The sequence below is a fragment of the Etheostoma cragini genome, chromosome 8 (assembly GCF_013103735.1).
Source record: "Etheostoma cragini isolate CJK2018 chromosome 8, CSU_Ecrag_1.0, whole genome shotgun sequence".
Classification (NCBI taxonomy): Eukaryota; Metazoa; Chordata; class Actinopteri; order Perciformes; family Percidae; genus Etheostoma; species Etheostoma cragini.
In genome coordinates, this window is record NC_048414.1 from 16,336,106 (window position 1) to 16,355,193 (window position 19,088).

Consider the following 19,088-nt stretch of genomic DNA (forward strand, 5'->3'; position numbering starts at 1 on the left):
GGCATTCAGCCACTATTGCCCAACTTGGGTGGCTTCCCCGTCCTTTCTTATTGCGTGTGCTCACCCAGGAGAAATTGCACAACATCAAATTAGTCTCTTTTTCCACTCTAAGTGATGAACGTTCAGCTATAGATGTGGAAGTGTCTTACTCTTCTACTCGCATTTACCCACAAACCCCTTTTTTGTCTATTTACTGAACCCAAAATAGACTCAGTTGGGGGCAAAGATGTATAACACATGGCCTACACAATATATTTCCTGCATGTCCCTGTAGTAACCAAGGCAGCAGCAGAACATGTCTTTTTATGTCTTTTACTCTCCATGGCTGACAGTGGGCACAGTGTGCCATGGTGGTGTGGTTGTTAAAAAAAAGAAAGAGTTCATTCAGCAAAGCACTTGAAAAGATTTAGCTACCTACAGACATTTCCTGAACAGGGCCACATTTCCAGTCATCTAAATGAGGACTGTGATCCGACCTGAGTCCTTCCTTTGAGGGGGGATGGACAGTGACGGAGGAGATCGTGCGAGATAGTGATACAGGGAAAACAGAGCAAGAGAGAAGGGCAGGGGGTTGTGTTTGATGAAAGCCTGCTTCTCTGTTTACTACAAGCTAAAAATACTACCCAGCCTGGTTTGCAGCAGGCATGAAGAGGGGGCTGTGTACATATGTGCGTCTGTTGTCCCAAAGCCAACAGCTGGAGGCTAGAAAGCTGAGGGAGGGTTCCACATCGCTGCAGGGGGGACAACAGGTGGACAAGAAGGCGTCGGGTTCAGTGTTTGTACTGTACATATGTCAGATTGTGTGTGTGCTGGTTTAAGGGTGTGTGTGTATGATTGGGCTTGCGGGCAAGCGTTTGCAGACATCTATACTTATAAGTGCATACATGTACACAAGCTAGTACCCCCTCTAAAACAAAAACTGTGTCAGACAGAGCCTGTGTCTGTGGCTAACCCAAGCCTGAATTGTCTTATTCATGCTCTCCAATCTCTTTAAATCAAAATTAATGACCGTGTTTTAGCTCTGGTATGAGCACTGTATTGACCATTCACAGCAACAGCTCGCTCACTAGGCCTCTATTTTTGTGTGTGTGTGTGTGTGTGTGTGTGTGTGTGTGTGTGTGTGTGTGTGTGTGCGAGCGTGCCTGCGTGCGTGCGTGCGAGTGTAGGGGCTATAATGTGTGTCTTTCCCCACTACTCGCTTTTACTCTGATGACAAGAGGCAATTGGCCTTCTCAAATGACAGTGACTAGGTACTGTGAGGGCAATTGTACCCAAGCAGCTTTTTCCCTCATTCCCTCTCCATATAGCTAACACAAAAGTAGTTACTGATTCTCTGATTAAATACCTTCCTGTTTGTGACGATCAGATCAGAGTTGCCACATAGAGAATGTGAGGGCTGGAAACAAGCTAAAGCCAGCGGCCAACGCACTTCCCTGGGTCATTATTGGCATACCTGAGATGCTGAAAAAGACCCAGGAGGGCTGCACTAAAGCAGCAAACTGCATCTGGATAGCAACAAACAAACAACAATGAATGAGCCACCAATTAGACACCATTATCATTTAAGGATATGTTATTGTTTGCATGGTATTTTATAGTTGATAAGTTTACTCACCATCACCATCTTGTAGCGCTATGGGGCTATAATGTTATTGTTGCTATGGGGCTATAAGGTGACATGATAAAGAAGTCCAGCTAATGGTTTTAAACAACTCAGCTGATCAATGTGCCAACAAAGAAGGAGACTGCTAGCACGTAAAACTGTATTCAACACATTTACTATACCCCGAGGATACAGACAATGTCTTTAAGCAGTAGCCCCAATGTCCATTGTGGATGAAAGCCAAGTAATAAACAAGTAAACGTTTTTATTGTTTCAGCCTTGCTTTCAATTTAATTCTTTTTTCAACCAATTTCAGTGCACTAGAACACACTCAAATACAGTAGCAGCTTCAAGGCAGAGGTAGTGAACAGAGAACATTAGGCAGGCCATAGTAACTGCCCAAATGAGTGGAATAGTTTCATCTGGCCTTATCAGTTCCATGTCTTGTTTTGTCTGCCGAGCCTGGCAGGTCAGCTTTGGTCTGCTGTCCACTGTAAATGTTAAACAGTAAGTCCAGCGTCATCCCAGCTGAATTTAGTAATGTCACAAGAAAGCTGTTTTATTCAGATTTTCTAACATTCTGCTCTTTATAATTTATCATTAAATGAGTCCACTCCTGAGAGGTCCATAGACTCTTTGACCTCTCCACAGTTTCCTCGGCCATTCTGACCAATTGCGTGTCTCTAACCAACCAGACGTCTCCCGTCTGCGTAATCATCCTCCTCAGCTTCCCACCGACAATTGCAAACACCATCAAAACAACACTCCTTAAAAAAGCCAAACAAACATCTCTACCGAGCGAGGCTCTCGACCAACATGTCTCAGGTCCGAATCTTTATGAGGAAAAATTGCACCATAACAAAAACAAGCAGCTGAGTGGGATGGAGAAAGATGCTATATTTGGAAACAGACAAGTGGGCGACAATATGTCTATTCTCTCTCTTGTTTTGTCTCTCCCTGCTTTACTATACTGTCTCATTCTCTCTGTTGGCCTGGGTGTGAGGCCAGCTGTGGTCATCTAGTATAATAAGGCTCTCTATCTGCCCAAATCTCTATAATGGCTTCAATGCTGGTTTAAGGAGGAAAGGGGGTTGGTTGGGGTCAGGCTGACTCCTGCGCCCAAGGATCAGCTGGCACAGTGTTGGGGCCGTGGCACCAGGCGCAGGGCCACTGTCTGGGCAGGGCAGACAGCTGGCGGGAGCATGGGGGATACTCTCTGTCTGGGCTACACACACACACACACTCACACACACACACGCTACACATCGCTCCACTGTACCCAGACAACTCTTGTTTACATTGTAGTTGATCATCAGCAGCAGCAAACAGTTACTGTTTCTGGCTTGTCAAATGTTGTTGATGTTATGTTATGGTTTCTTCTTTTTTAATATAATTGTAAATTGTGGGTGTTGGACTGTTGTGCAAACAATACAAGCAATTTAAAGAACATAACTTTTGGGATGCATTTTCCACTATTGACTAAATAATAATTGGGAAACATTTGTCATATTTCTATAGAATTAAAACAATGTCTATGTATGTTAATCTATATCATATGTACGTATTTTAGTTTGTTAGAAAACAGCACTGTCTGTGTTGTTGAGGGAAGTATTTTCTTTTTTTTTCAAAAACCATGATGCCATTAGTATCCATTTCAGTAGTCACCCTGAACCTAGACCAAAGTTCTGGCACGCCCCTTGTCATTTATAATATCAGGCTGAGTGGCCTATTGATGACGAGAACAAAGCCACAGTGTGGCCATCCTACAGCAGTGACCGTAGTAACATGGCACCTCCCTGGAGACTGACGATGCCACGCTGGCTGCCACCACAGCCTGGCACTGGAGGGGTGCATGTATGTGTGTGTATTTGGGTTGGGGGGGTGGGGGAATTTGGTGGTTGTGGCAGCTGGCAGTGAGAAGACAAGGGGGGTGGGGGTGATAAAGACTCCCCTGTGTGAACGCTATGCAAGATCACACCCTGGATGCAAACTCAAAATCGTTTGCAGAGGTGCACGTACACACACACATACACACATTATTTGTAATTCCCTCCACTGTACCCAGACAACTCTTGTTTACATTATGTATTGAAACTAGTCTCTGTCATGTCTAAGTAGCTGCGTGGTTTACAGTTCGGATAATCCTTCGGAAAATGTAATGAGTAATACCTGAGTTGATGCTTCCTGTTGACACTACTGATACAGCATGTTTTGTCTATTAACACTGCTTCTCAATATAGAGCTCAAACACACCATAATTTGTGATTATAAACATTTTCTGGTATCAGAACTAATAACTTCAGCACAGCTGCACCCAGTTTTTTTTTTCAGAACAGAAGAAAGATATACATAATGCACAGTAGTGTAGACGACTGATAAATTACATTTAAACACAAAACCCCCACTCTTGTGCTGCATGTGGACGTGCATGTCAGTATTTCTCTTTTCAGTGCATGAGTGTGAGTAATTCATAGCACAGCAGTCTACAGTTTTGTCCTGTTGAGTCATTGCTGCCCTGCTGATGAAATGGTGACACATCACCAAGCTGTTTATTAGCTCTAAGGAGACCGGAGAATGTAATCAAACTGGCCTGGCTGAGTCATGAGACGCCAATTTATCTTCCCACATTAGAGCCCACAATGAAGAAATATTAGCGTTTGGCTCCATTGGATGTGTTGAAATAGTAACTACAAGAGAAGAGGTCTGCGCGTGCGTGTGTGTCTGCATTATATTTATGTATTCATGTCTATGTGTTGGAACATGATGACAACGGATTTGTTGTGTCGTTTACTGTTTATGTCCTGCTGTTTTATGTGAACATAAATTAAAGTGTTAAGAAGTGTTTGACGCCGTGTTCTGTCCTCATGAGGGCCACCACACTGGGGACCAGTTAGAAGCAGATCATGTCCAGCTGCCCTTGAGGACAAATGGTCCATCGGGCAACTGCTTATTCCCTCCACCCTCTCCTCTCACCCCTCCACTCTGTCTCCCTCTCTCCCTATCTTCTTACCCCCAGTGTGTTTACTTGACTTTCCGTGCTAAAAAACAATTTTGAGTTCTTTTATTGATTTTGTCACAGGACTAGAATAGTTGTGTATGTTGACAGCTTCCTGGAAATTGGTTGGAGGAAGCTTAAGTGTTTATGGATAGATGGTGTTTTGTTTTATGGGTTTCACATGGAGGGGATTGGACATTTGAGTTTGTTTTGTATTTCCTCAACTTGTTCAAACTTTTTACAACACTTCACCCTTTATGTTACAGGTATAGGCAGAACAACCTGATGGAGAATTACACGTACATTTAAAGAATAATGGGACGCAATCATACACAAAATTACAATTTCCCATAATTCATCTCTTTTGGCTTGTTTAGGCTGCACATTTATTTTGTTTTTCGTAACATGTACCTCCGCACAAAATCAAAGCCTCTCCCACAGCCAGGGGTCTCTCGGGCTGTTTCTTTTTATGTTTTTTTTTTATTTTTTTATTTGAACTTTCTTACAACATGAAACACCACCAGTGCTTCCCCACAAGTACGTATGTGGGTCGACACACACGGACATGCACTACCACATGGGGATGCATGCACGTATGTACACACACTTTCTCTGTCTCTCACGGCCGCACAGTCATGTCCAAACAGAGTGATAAGTAAATCAAATAAAACACCCCCAGTGTTTCAGAGAGAAGAAGTGTGCTCTGAACAACAAAGAGATAAAAAGGAAAAAAAGAGAAGTAGAGGAGGAGTGGACATGGGGGATTGTACGCCCTCGTGAAAGTAGCCCTCAGAAACAAAAGCAGCTTTGAGTGCGCACCCACTCAGAAGAGAGATTAGCTGGTACACACCCCCCTAACCACCATCACCACTACCCCTGCAGAAAAGAGCTTTGGCTGCAGTTTAGTGGCACGTGGCGCAGACCTTGATACTTATCATGTGTCAGGTGCTCTCACTCGGTTTCCTGTTCTTTAAAACATAACCACCATTTCCCTCTTTCATTCCCTCCTTCTTCTCCTTCTCGCAGTCCAAAACCAATCCATCCACACCGCTGCCATACAGCTTAAACCTTCATTTCTTCTTACTCTCTTTCTCTCCCTCTCTGTCCATCTCTTTCTCCTGCTTTTACAAATACAAAGAACATATTGTATCTGCCAGCGTTAAAGTGAATCCATTCTCTTTGGCAGCGGCCTGGGCTGTGGTAAATCTGATCCGGGCTAGCTCTGTTTTCCAACTGGCACTGAGGCTGCTGGTGAAGCGGGTCGGTTGCTCGTTGGGTTGGTGAATTTGAGTCCAGCTGACACGTTGGTTTAGGATACATTAACGCAGTCTGTTGTTGTCGCTCTCCCTCTTTCCCGTTGTCACTCAACTTGCAAAGCATGACCCTAGTTCACCTCTTATGAATGTACACTTTGACAATGCTGCTTTACAGCTTTATTTGCACAAATAAGTAAGTATTGCATACAGGAATTTCTTTAATACCACAAACTTTTGAGAGGTTCATTTAAAAATGGCAAATCCAAGGATATTAGTTAAATCTTCTGGGGGAAGTTTTACAAATAGGTCACATGAAAATACCAGACTGACATTTTCAAACATTTATTGCATTAACTGGTGGTTTTCAGCTCCTCTTCTCCATGTGTATGGAACCAGGCTGTAGAAACATTACAAGAATTAGAGAGGAAGAACATTGTAAGGTCGTGGTGGTGCCCTTATTTAGTTATGTAAAGTCTTGGAAAAGTCAAGGAATTTTACATCAGGGCCACAGCAGGAAGCTTAAACTCAAACACACAAAGCCACATACACACACACACACCCTGAAATAAAAACTTACAACTAATAATTCCTAACAACCCCACTTCAAATTCATGCAGCTTCATATAAACGCACATATAACCCAAACACATTACCCACATTACCCTCTTTAATGAAAGCCGCACACAGTGACACGGACACATTAATAATAAGATGCTATCACATTTCCTAATCATGGTCCAGGCCCTGAAACTAAACACAACCCCCTCCCCCCCTCAACTCAAATATGAAAGAGCCCAGAAGATGAGTCAGCAGTCTCACAAGGCAGCAAAAACAAACTGTTACAGTAATAAAGGCCACCAGAGCCTTTTGGAGTTTGACTGACTGTCCTCCTCTCTTTTCTGTCCTCCATCTTTCATCCTTCCATCCATCCACCTCCTCCTCTGGCCTCTCTTAACTGCTGGCAAGTTTGTTATAAAACAATCATACACCTCTTCTGTTTGTATCTCTTTTACGTTGTTTTCTTTTTCTTTTTGATTTTACAAGGTTTTCATTTAACGTTTTGGAGCACATTGACCAGCTTGTGCTGCTTTTTAGGCTGTGAGAAGAGGGACAGAGCAAGACAGTGTGCGTTTTCCCCCAGCTAAAAGTCTCTGAAGCAAATTCCAACCCTCATCTCGAGATAATCTTAAGGGTTGCGTTTTATATTACAATATGACAGTTAAAGTTACGTAAGCATTTTCTACATGATTATATGTATATAATGTACAGAACCCTCACAGTACTGTATAGTATGACTGATTATACTATACATGTTGATGTTCTTTTGTAATTATCATTGCAGCTGTGGAATTTTAGGAAGTAGTTTTTTGGTTTCAACTTGGTTTTTGTTCACACAAGTAAATGACTTAATGCACAAAAAATAAATGGTATATTAGCAAATGAGATGAGTGAAACAACTTTCTGATATATTCTTGTTATATATAATTTGGAAGAGTCAAAGTGAAAATGTGTTATTTTTATGTTATAATGAAATACTGATTCATGTTAAAAATCCTTCAACTTCACACAACACTTTAAAGATTAAAGTTAACGACTATATAATGCTCCCTGTTGTTAGTGTTTTTAAGGTTAGTGTGTTATGGGTGATGATGTATGCATTTTGAGAAGGTGTTGTTGCTAGTGTTTTGGTTAGACAAGCTTATTTTGAGACATGTATGGAGTGTTTTGGTGGTTTGAGTGAATTTTGGAGGTGAGATTGACTGTTGGACCAATATGCATGTTGGTAATGCAGACTGTATAAAGAGTTCTGTGAAAGTGACTTCAGTATTGATCGATGCTTGTTAACGATCGAAACAAAATGTGATCTGTGAAAGATACACTGAGCATCAACTGAGCTCAGCAGGTAATGACGAGACTCTTAAAATCATAAAAACAAGCATCATTGAGTAGTAGTGCAACAGCATTACCTTTCCTTTTCCTTACATATATTTAAAAACTGGTGACAATTTTAGGTGTTTTTAATACTGTTTCCAGAACAGCTGCCATGTTTTCTCAATTTAAAGTCAGAAAGTGAAAGAGTGAAGGATTCATCCAATTGGCTGTGGCCTGTTGGCCAGATATGTATGGTGTGTGAGTGAAGGAGACACAGTCTACCTGAAATGATGCCCATCCCCAACTAATTCCTACCCTGCTGACTGTACACAAACTAAAAGCACTTCAGCCTAATGTCAAACAGCTCTCAAGGAATGAAAAGGTGGTGTGCTATGACATGCATTTACATGTTCCTTCTCAGGAGGTGAGTGTACTGTTCTTTGCCTAAAGTTCTGAAAATAAACCTGTGGGCAGCAATGCTAAAGTTATTTGTTTTGATGACACACTTGACAACCTTGATTTATCATTTTGAAATGGCCAGCTGACTTTCCTGGTTGAATGTGGCGTGTGTGTGTGTGTGTATATGTGTGTGTGTGTGTGTGTGTGTGTGTGTGTGTGTGTGTGTGTGTGTGTGCTTTAACCCTCTCTCCTGGATACAAAAGCCACCAGTTTCCTTTTTTTTCTTGCTTTCATATTTATTTTCCTTATGTTCTGGCTTTTTTTAAATTTCCCTCTTCCTTTACCCTCTCTTCCTCCCCCTCCCTCCCCTCACCCCTCATCTCCATTCATGCAGCTCTGTCACAGTGATGATAATGATGACCTCTGTGTAATACTAGCTTGTCATTGGCCCACCAGTGGGACCAGTGTGTACAACCTCTGTTGTGTGTGTGTGTGTGTGTGTGTGTGTGTGTGTGTGTGTGTGTGTGTGTGTGTGTGTGTGTGTGTGTGTGTGTGTGTGTGTGTGTCTGAGAGAGTGGATGTGTAACAAGCAGGCAGCCATTCTGGCAGAGCTGTACAGGGGATCAATGGAGATCAGACACATTTACACATACATGCCTTATTTGTAACACCACATTTTGAATACATTTATCTGCTGCCTGCTGTTGCCAGTTGATATAACACAGCAGTAACTTTAATTTATAGGCTGTTTGAGAAAACAGCTGACAAACAGGAAATGAGAGCATCCATCATTTGAGTTTGAAATGCCATTACGTATTTAGAGCAATGTTAATAGATTTTGTTAGTAACTCGGGGGCAGCGGAACAAGCTTTAAAACACAACATTGACATATAATCACCTTAAAAATCATAAGGTTAACCTTTGGTGCTTTGAGCTATTGCCTGGTTCCAGTTTAGTGACGGGCGGGTGGCGTAAGATGGGTCTATCAGAGCTTTTTCGCTGGAAACAGATGCCTGCTTTGGCTGGAAAAGGGTTATAACAAGTGGTGAGAGTGAAACAGAAAAAGGTTGGGGCCTCAAATAAAATAAAATGAGTTGAAAGATGCTAACACTCTGTCTCACTCTCTTCCGTATTACCGTTGACCCATTTGTTTATATAAAAAATATGCAGCATTAATATAATGTTGATTGAAAACAGTTCAGGGGAGAACAATGTAAAGATTTAACAAAGATCTTTTAGCAAGAGATTTCAGAGTTTTTAAAACTCAAACTCTGATTCTTTAGTTACATCTCCATACACAGTATGTGTAAGCCTTCAAATATATGCTCTTAGTTTTGATTAAGATATTTAGTTCTTTCTTTATTATTTCCCATTATAGCATCAGAACAGTTTAGCTCTAGAAGATAAAACTGTACTTGTTTACTTGTTTGTTTTTTGTCTGCACAACAGACATAAACACGATTGCTCTATTCTGCTTACATTTCAATGTGTCTTGCTCAGATAAGAGAAGATAGTTTAAAACAAAGCATATGAACTTTAATACAAATGTGAAGGACAGAGTTTTCAGTTTTTTACTATAACAGCATTTTAAAACCTTGCTTTGTCATCCAAAAGGTTTCAGTGGGATATTAAACACTTTCCTTTCCAATTGGAATGCACATTATGTGACTCATGCTAGTGCCATGTCAGTAGACTCAGCAATAACAAAGAAAGAAGGACCCTGTGAAGTTGTCTGGTGTTACACAGGTTGAGGCACCAGGCCTTTTGAGGTGGCCCACTGTGGTGGGTAAACACATTACACATTAGCTACAGCATGCAAGGACGGTGACCTGGGCAATTGTTTTCCCCTCGTCTTATCTCTCTTTCAGTCCCAGCCATGTCTCCATTGTGTCATGCGATTGAGAACATTTCAATGACAGGAATCTTGTTTTGTTGAATAGCACAGCCTGGTCTGCGACAGATGCCAAGACATTCCTGGAGCTGGTAGTCTTTCCTTTTGGCAGCCCTGCACCTCTGTCTCCTCTCCTCTTCTTGTATTTTCTGTTTTCTCTCCTTTTCATTTCTTAGTCCTCAAGATGATAGTCAAAGAGAGAGCAACAAGGGAAGGTAGATGTGTCTTCATGAGTCAATGTGTTTTTTTTTTTTGCCTACGTGCTTGGTGTCTTTGTATTGACTGTTCTGTTTATAAATTCAGCCAGTACTGCACTATGCATTGTAGTTCTCCCTGCTGAATAAGCCGCACCACTTCACAACACCTAATTATCATTCATTACATGTCAAGGGTATTGCACAACTCCCTCAGTCTACCTCATCCAGTATCTCATATACTTATTGCATGACATGTCTCCATTTGTCAGTAATTATTTCAATGGCAGACTATTGCACAAATTAGACAATGCAGCGATAGCAAACCTAAGCTTTTCTTCAGACTTTATAAATCTCCAACAGATGGCAGTGTGAATCGCTCTAGCTGCACAGGCCAGCTCGGGATAACTATGTGTGAATTAATGACATATAGTTAAGCAGACGCCTCTCCTTATCAGACAGACAGGGTGAGAAGATTTGACCTCTTGAACTCTGGTTTTCCTCTTAAGTTTCTTCTACTGTCAGAAGAAAATCTAGATTTTCATCCTGTATGACAGTGTATATTCCTTTGAAACACCTTGCATTTATACACCTTATATTACAGCTATACGTTACTTACTGTAGAGTAAATATTCAAACCCAAGCCACTGTTGTCTTGTGTATCCTTTTATAAACAGAAATCTAGCCTGACACATGGGATGCATCTCTTGAAAATGTTTTACATCTTTTGCACCATAAGAAAAACGGTTGTGTGCATTTAAACAATGCTTGGCAACATTTGTAGTGAGTCTCCACTATGGTCTAGAAAGCAAGCCCATGTCATATCTGCATGTATGATATAATGTATGTCTGAAGTGTGCTGTTGTCTGTTCTTGTTTTCATACTTGATGCTTTTAATGTTCTTTGTGCTGCAGCTTTAGTGTCTACGAATGAATGAAAAATTTAAATTGAATGATGAAAATGTAAAGTAAATTTGGTTTTAACGCGTGTGTTGGAAATATTATATTATATTCTAAGCACCAGATATTACCTATACCAGCTGTTGACACAATACATGAAGTTGTTACTTTGTAGGACCAACTGTCCGTTAGACTTATGACAGTTTGGCTAATAATGATTTTTTTTTTTACCCAGTGGTGTCACCCAGTTGTTAGCTCACTTCAGCTTTTTGTTAGTTTTCCGTTATTACACTCTCCCATACAGCCCTGTGACCGTACTTAATGTCTTGACGTGTGTACACACTGTATGTGTGTTTGTTTGTCTACTTGTATACTTGAGTGTTTGTTCCACGTTACCAGATAACAGACAAATAACCCCAGGGGATGGCAGGAAAGTGGTCAGGAAGGGTGTTACTGTGTGAACAGGAGCTGTGTGTCCTCCCCATCGTTGTCTCTGTAATTCATGTCTCCACCGGTCGCTGCAATGACTGAAAGTACATGAACACAGGTCAAAGACCAAATACACTGTAGATAATGTGCCTATCTTGCCTGGTAGAGCTGTCTGGGTGAATGAAGCTGTATTCACTATGTATCACTATCTATCCCTTTTGTTTCCACAGCCCATCTCACGCATTTTATATTTTAATGCTTTTAGATTGGTGTTAATCTCCCATTTTTGAAGATTTTCTATGTGTTATAACAATATAAATTGAATATCTTTGGGTTATGCATCATTGTTTGGAAAAAAAAAACAAGTGATTTAAAGATGTCACCAACATCTTTCAGAAATTGTAGAGGGGAATTTTTCACTAAGGACCATTTAAATATTAAACAATACATCCATTCAATATTTGTATGCTTAAATATCTTAAATATTACTTTTGTCAGGTGATAAAGACAATATACTCATGGACATTTAATTCAGTTAGTTCAAAATGTGGAGAATGAAAGGGATGTCACACACATACCGACTTTGTTATTTAAAAATACTGTGTACATCTTGAATTGACTAAAGTGAAAAACTTAACTTACATGAAGGAACTATATTTAAAAGACACTTGGTGTCAGGTGTTTGTGACTGTGTCAGCCCTGCTTGTGACTGTCCAATGTGTTGTGTGTGGTCAGAGGGAGGGTCGGGGACAGCTGGAGCATCACCTGTCACCGGATCGCATGTGTTTATGTGACACAGCAGTGGTGACACCCAACTCCAGCTTTACACACTATGCAGGATGAACAAGACAACAAAAACCTTTCCCAAATACAATACTTACTCACTAAATGTCAACTAAGAGAACAGCATATACATTACAAAATTCTAAAAGCTCTACACAAATGGGCCACACTTAAATACAAAATAGAAGCATTTAGCAGTTTAGGCTAACTGCCACGGTCATTTCTGCTCATATAGGTACAAAAAGACAGATAGTAACTGCCAGAATTTCTTCATCATCTGTGGTTCAAGTCTCACAAATCATGACATCATACAGTATAGTATGTAAAACACAGTAAGAAAGTATTTTAGCAAAGAGGAAAAGTGGTCACAAGTACACTGTCACCAACACTGACTGTAGCTCATAATTAAAGTAGTTTGCATAACAGACAAAGTAAAAACTGCAGCTTTAGAAATAACCAGTAAATTGAGTCAGCAACAATAAACACTAACTAAGAACTTGAAATGTCTTTCTCCGACTTCGCCCACTTGCACCATCTTCTTTTACCTCCATCCAGACATGGAAACACATACAAGGAAATGTACTGCAGCATACAGGCTCACAAGCAGCAGTAACACATCCATACCCATGCACTTGCACAATCTCTTCCCTCTCGCCTTTGCATCTTTCACACACACACATCGCTACAAAGCCAACATATAAACACAATCAGTGGTGATTAAAAAAGTGATGTGTGTTTGCAACACGCCTGTCTAATAATGTTTTTCTTGTCTCTTTGTGGGTCCCCTGGGCCACTCATTTCAGAAAACACAGCAGGAGGAATTCCTGATCCATTTTAAGCTTCAACGAGAATGTTGATAAGTCTGTAGATTACTGCCCAACATGTTTATGATAGCCTATTACTCTTTAAGCTTTATCCAGGCCCAGCGCGTGCTTCGTCTACTTAACACAACTATGTAGGTCATGGTAAAACTTCAGAGGAAGGCACTGGGGATGGTGAAATATCAGGCAACCTCAGCAATAAATGTGAAAATTAAGCAATTCTTTTCTTATCATTTTTTACTAAATAGTTTTGTTATGGCAGGTCACATACTTGTAGTCAAGTCTTTCAAGCAGCCAGTGTACTTGCACATGGCCTTCAACATTACCATATGTTCACAATCTGTGTTATCTTTAACTGTAGATGCACAAAACTCCAAATCAGGAAATATAGAAAAGCGACGCATCTAAAAACTTGAAATAGAGATTTTCGCTCCCCAAAAAACTAAACTAATTTGTTTTTATTTGTTTATTATTCATAGTTTATCTCAGACATGTTTACAATGCTTAGTATGTATGCATTATGATCATTGGCTTGCTGTGATGGGATTTCATTTTTTCCTGTGACACACTCTGATATTTCAGATTTATGTTTGTTATAATGGCGCATATTTCAACAACAATAATAGCTGCTTAATGTCTAGCTCTGCCATAAAAATGTCCAGGCCATCAGGCACACACACTAAAAGATGGGGAGAAAGAGGGGCCATGCCCTTAAGCCTATGAAAATGCCATTGATGTTAACTATCTGACTTTGCCCTGCCAGAAATACTGCATTTGGTCCGGAGTTGTTCACTATCGCGTCTAGTAGAGACAGGAGTCTGAATCTGTCCGTTCGGCACGGTGCGTGAGATGTTATTGCTCTTTGATGTGCTTTGCTGTTTAGTCTTTGATTTACGAAGCGCCATCTTTATCATTTTCCCTAGTTTCTTGAAGCCATTGGAGCCATCAGTGGATATTGGTTTGTGTGTGTGTGTGTGTGGGGGGGGGGGGGGGGGGGGGGGGGGGGGGTGTGTGCTGTAAGTACTTCACAAGGGGAAAAAGGTAAGTACAAAGGTAAAACCAAGGCCAAGGCGTTGAAGATGTAAAAAATCTCTTTGAAGTTGCAGAAATGTGTGCAGTAAGTGTGTGCGCTAGTTTTCCTTTGTGATTGTGAGTGTGTACACGAGTGTGTCTTTGTGTGTATATGTGCCAATGTCTTCACTGTATTTGAATGTCACCAGGCTGTCTGTTATCTGTTTACCTTTATCACTCAGGTGGAGTCACTCATCTGTATTCTAAGCACGGTTAGGCTGGCTGCGCCCTGTCATCTCTAGAGAGATGTCTCTGTTGAGTGACACACCTGTGTTTACAGTTGGGAAAGCATGTAAACATCAGCGGCGCGTGTGTGTGTCTGTCCGCCCACTTAAGGATCATATGGCTCAACAGCTTTTGTAATGAGTGGCTTTAGCAGGTAGACGGCGACTGGCAGACTACCATGTCATTATACCCTGCACTGCTCTGTCATTGGGATTGCAACTATATTAAAGAGGCAGATGGATACGAAACAAAAGCGCAAACTAGCTGACCTTCTTTGTTTGTTTCCTCACGCAGGTCTACACTGTACTTATGTTCAGAGTGTTTATCCTGGAGGCATTCAGCTGACTTAACCTGTTTGTCTTTTGTCATCGTGTTAAATCCAGGTCCACCAGATGGACAGGAAACTGGACTCAGTCCTGCGGATACTGATGGAGCAGTTTCCGCCCAAGCCGGAGCTGATGTCCAAGCCCTCCATCCGCCGGGTGACCATCCAGAAACGCATGGGTGAGGAGCTCTGATGCCAGAGCGATGGTCCCACCTAGTATGATGTCGCCGCAGGAGGATTATAGGACCAGGATTCACGTAAACAGCCTAGCCCCCTACATGAGTGGTTAGCCTGCAAATAATAAGGGGACTGTCTTCCAAAAACCCCTTCCTCTCTTCCATTGCAATCCCGAATTTTCTCATTGACTTTTGACTACTGAGTAGAGAACAACTTCTAATTGTCCACTTGGCGTTGCGTTGCTCTGGGCCATGAGGCCACTTAGAGTGGGATTCATGAGATGGTGTATAAAGAAGGTAACGGGCCTCTTCCTTCTGATGAATGTTGGCCGTGTTCGGGTCTTTTATAGTTGTCTAAATGTAACTTTCTCCTCTACACCAGCATTGTGAGCCCACAGTCATTCAAGCAGCGACATGCCACATTAATTTATTTCCTTACATTAGGCTCATAATCACACTCAGATAATGGTAATTTATGTGTGGCCTGTCACTGAGCTGCATTCCTCTACTCCAAATATTATTCCAAAGCTAACTAACCCAGTAATAAAGTTGTAATGCAATCAACGCCCTCAAGTTCCCCAAAGACGCAGACAAAACTGAGAGTCTGGCCATGGCAGAGGCATATATCAAATCCTTCTGATTATCCTGGCCCCATCCACACCCAGTACACAACAGGGTTATGTCCATCTAGCCTAACTGTACTTAGGCTGCGGCGGGTGTTTGTTAGTAGTGATCGGATAACACGAGGAGGGGAGGGCAGACTATTTGTTGACTTTGCCCTGTGTTAGGGACCAGAAGGCTGAAGTACAAGAAATTGAATTTTAGAAGGGTGTATGGGGTGGGTGGCTACTTGGTGCTGATTCACAGCTACATTGAAGTTAATAAAAATACCCAAACTGTAGATGCAGGGTCTGGTACTGCGTTACAAAAATACAGTCCGAAGTTAGTGCACGGTCTCTTAGCTTGGGCCAAGATTTTCACTGAGAGATTTCATGCGTATATCAATCTCAAACAGTTTTAGCAGCACCACTACTCACTCCACCCTGCCTAATATCCTCTATTACCCTGTTCAGGGGGCTCATGCTGCTGTGTGCAATTTGAAATAAATTTGCCCCATTAAAGCTCTGATTATTTTTTCCTCTGCAGAGCTAATTAAGTGCTGAATTCCTGGTAAGGGAATATTACTCACTGTGAGCCACTAATGAAAAGAAACACGGAAAATGTGCAGAATTTAAACAGTAAGCTTTGAGGAGCAGGCGCACTAATTCTGTGTGAAATATCAGGATACCACTGGGAGCACACGTTTGAAATTAAAAGACAATGCTCTCACTTTGTTCCCATAATTATAGTATTTATCTGACAAGATGCCAAGGCATGTAGGAAGTAGAAAATAGAAAATAACTAAACTATCAAGCTACTGTATGAAAGGCCTCCCATAATTATAGTATGCACATTCCTAAAGAGACGGATGTACACACAAAAGTGGGGTGAACAAGGGAAGGGGACAGAGGACAGGCCTTCTCTCTGCACTAGTACATAATTTCATTTTTTGCAGTGTTAATAAAAAAGCTACTATTCATCTTGCATTAAATAAAATGGTTGTATTTTAAAGGCACTCTAATTTTGTGACAGACCTTGCTAGAAATCTGCCTGTCTATTCTCCTGTACAGTTTATAAGAGTTGTAAATAGAAACATTGCCTTATTGTATTTTATTTATTATCATGTGGAAAGATCAACATGGAACATGTGTGCTTGTTGGAACGGTGAGAAACACAAAGAGTAAGGCTCCTGTTGTACAGATGGATGGAAATGATTGTAAATGATATTCACACACACCCTCTGCACTGTAGTTCTGCTGTAAATAATAAAACTCCATTTCATTATGCTTTGGCCTGCTCTCTTGGCTTCGGGGGAATTTGATCACCAGCTCATCTATTCCATAATTTGCTTTCGTTGGAGGGTGAAACCTGTCTTATAGTTTGTCAGGGGCCGTTTGTTCAAATCTCAAGCCGAGCTGGGTCAAGTTAAACCATGGGCCGGGTTTTCCATCCAAATTAAATCTCCTCAACTCCTCTTTCAACTAAATTCCTTTCACACTTCAATCACCACAATGAGGAAAGAAAAAGAAAAAATAACACTTTCACCACACCTCTTTTGAACTTCAATATTCCATAACCCATTGGGCGAGGCATGCAGAGGAAAAGAGAATATGTCTCATATTACCACTCAATTATGTTTGCCTTCAAAGGCCAAAAAATACTGGGGATGTCCCAAGATCAGCATGCTCCAGCGCCGAGAGAGAGAGAGAGAGGGGAGGAAGGAGGGAGGGTCGTCCCCGGGGGAGGGGTGGACAGCGAGGGAGAAGTAGGAGAGGCGGGAGGCGGACAGCAGCCACATAAGTGAGCTATAGAAGAGAGCAAAGAGGAGAGCAAAGCCATTTTCAATTAGCCTGAGAGACTACATGGGCCAGAGGGCCACAGTGCAACGCCGCCTTTTGTCCCCCTCTGGTTTCTATCACTGCTGGGGGATTTTGGCAGGGAGAGAGAGAAAGAGAGGGAAGAAAGAGAGACCCCATGGCTAACTCCGTCTGCAGAGGCCACTCTGTCACTCCGTGTTCCTCTTTCATCTCAAGACTAGACTAGAGAGAAGAGAGAGATTCCTACTTCAAAAGACAGTTTGATCTCAGAAGTACACAGGAGCACAACCTAAAAGAGGATCTGAGGAAGCAGTTAAAAGGAGAATATAAGGGGCACACTGTCACAGATGCTGGACAGTGAAACTTGGCAATCTCATCTGTGCAGAGGAGGAACTCATGCTAGGTCATAAAACGCTAGACTCTCTGAGCGTTGTTGATCTTCCATGCCCTCTTTGATCCTACCACCTAAACCACGCTTAGAATAGAACAGAACATCTTTATGCTGATGTAAATAGGATAGTAGAACATAGAAAGCTTATAATGTGGTACTTATACATCTTACATACAATGAAGAAAATAGTCAGCCGACATAGTGCTAAAATACCAATTTAAAAATACATGACCTTTTAGTATTACTTGTATTTCATTAGATAATAATGAACTCAACATGCATTTCTTTGAAATCCCTTTGCTGTTGCAAATATATACAGTACAGTTTTGCTCATAAGTTTATGAACCCATGCTAAAGTTGACTAAGAAGAGGAATAAAAAAATTATTTTTGGAAATTGGTCTTAATGCCTTATTAAAAAATTAGGAAAATCCAACCTTTACGGACACCAACTTTCTTTGTGAATGAATAATGTTTTGTACATAAATAAATGTTTTTCCTTAAAATAAAGGGGGCATAAGTATACTCACCTCTATGTTAAATTCCCATAGAAGCAGATTTATATTTTTAAAGGCCAGTTATTTCATGGATCCAGATACTATGCATCTTGATAAAGTTGGCCTTTGGAATTTAAATAGTCCACATCATCACATACCCTTCCCCATACCATAAAAAGGCATAGTATGTTGAAAAAGTGATAAAAATGAATAGCATAGTATGTTGAATAAAGGAACAAACAAGTCATAGTATAGTATGTCAAAAAAGTCATAGAATATTATGTAATTTTTTTTTGTGCAAAAAGTCATATTATAGTATGTTGAAAAAAAAGTGGAAAACGAAATTCAAAATATAGTATTCATAGAATAGTATTATAGTATATCATAAAAAAATGATATAAAAGTAATAGTATGTTGAAATAAAGTGGGAAAGAGTCATAGTAAATGACAAAAACTGCATGTATCTCTCCAAAACAAACAGTTTGGAAAGAGACTGACTGTAACACAACCTTTAGACTACCAGTCTCTCACAACTTTTCTCTTCTATTTAAATTCTTCATTCCTGTAAACCCTTAGCTAACCTGAAACAAAGTTGATTTTTTCAGAAGATTTGTCTTTTTCACAAAGTATATTGGACCTCAAAACTTAATGAAACCTATAAGATTCAAAGACTCAACCTTCTGTACGTTTTTATTAACGTACTTAATAAAGTCATAGTATAGTGGGGGGCATTGTCTGACTGACTGACTTAAATAGGATGTGCATTCTTTTTCAGAAAAAAATATTATTCAGAAAGGTCTCATGACATGTTGTCTCTAGAAGTGTTCACTCAATGCTATCACAATA

The 19,088-nt window shown here is 40.8% G+C and overlaps 1 protein-coding gene across 3 annotated transcripts in view; it reads left to right on the forward strand.

Annotated features, from left to right (window-relative positions):
• The window catches only part of kcnq1.2 (potassium voltage-gated channel, KQT-like subfamily, member 1.2), a 189,486-nt gene extending 172,663 nt beyond the window's left edge, over nt 1-16,823 (forward strand). For all 3 annotated transcript variants that reach the window (XM_034879092.1, XM_034879094.1, XM_034879093.1), the window contains one exon: nt 14,822-16,823. In XM_034879092.1, coding sequence (XP_034734983.1) covers nt 14,822-14,956 — 135 coding nt within the window. In that variant the 3' untranslated portion in view covers nt 14,957-16,823. The remainder of the gene's footprint in view (nt 1-14,821) is intronic.
• The last annotated feature ends 2,265 nt before the right edge of the window (nt 16,824-19,088 follow it).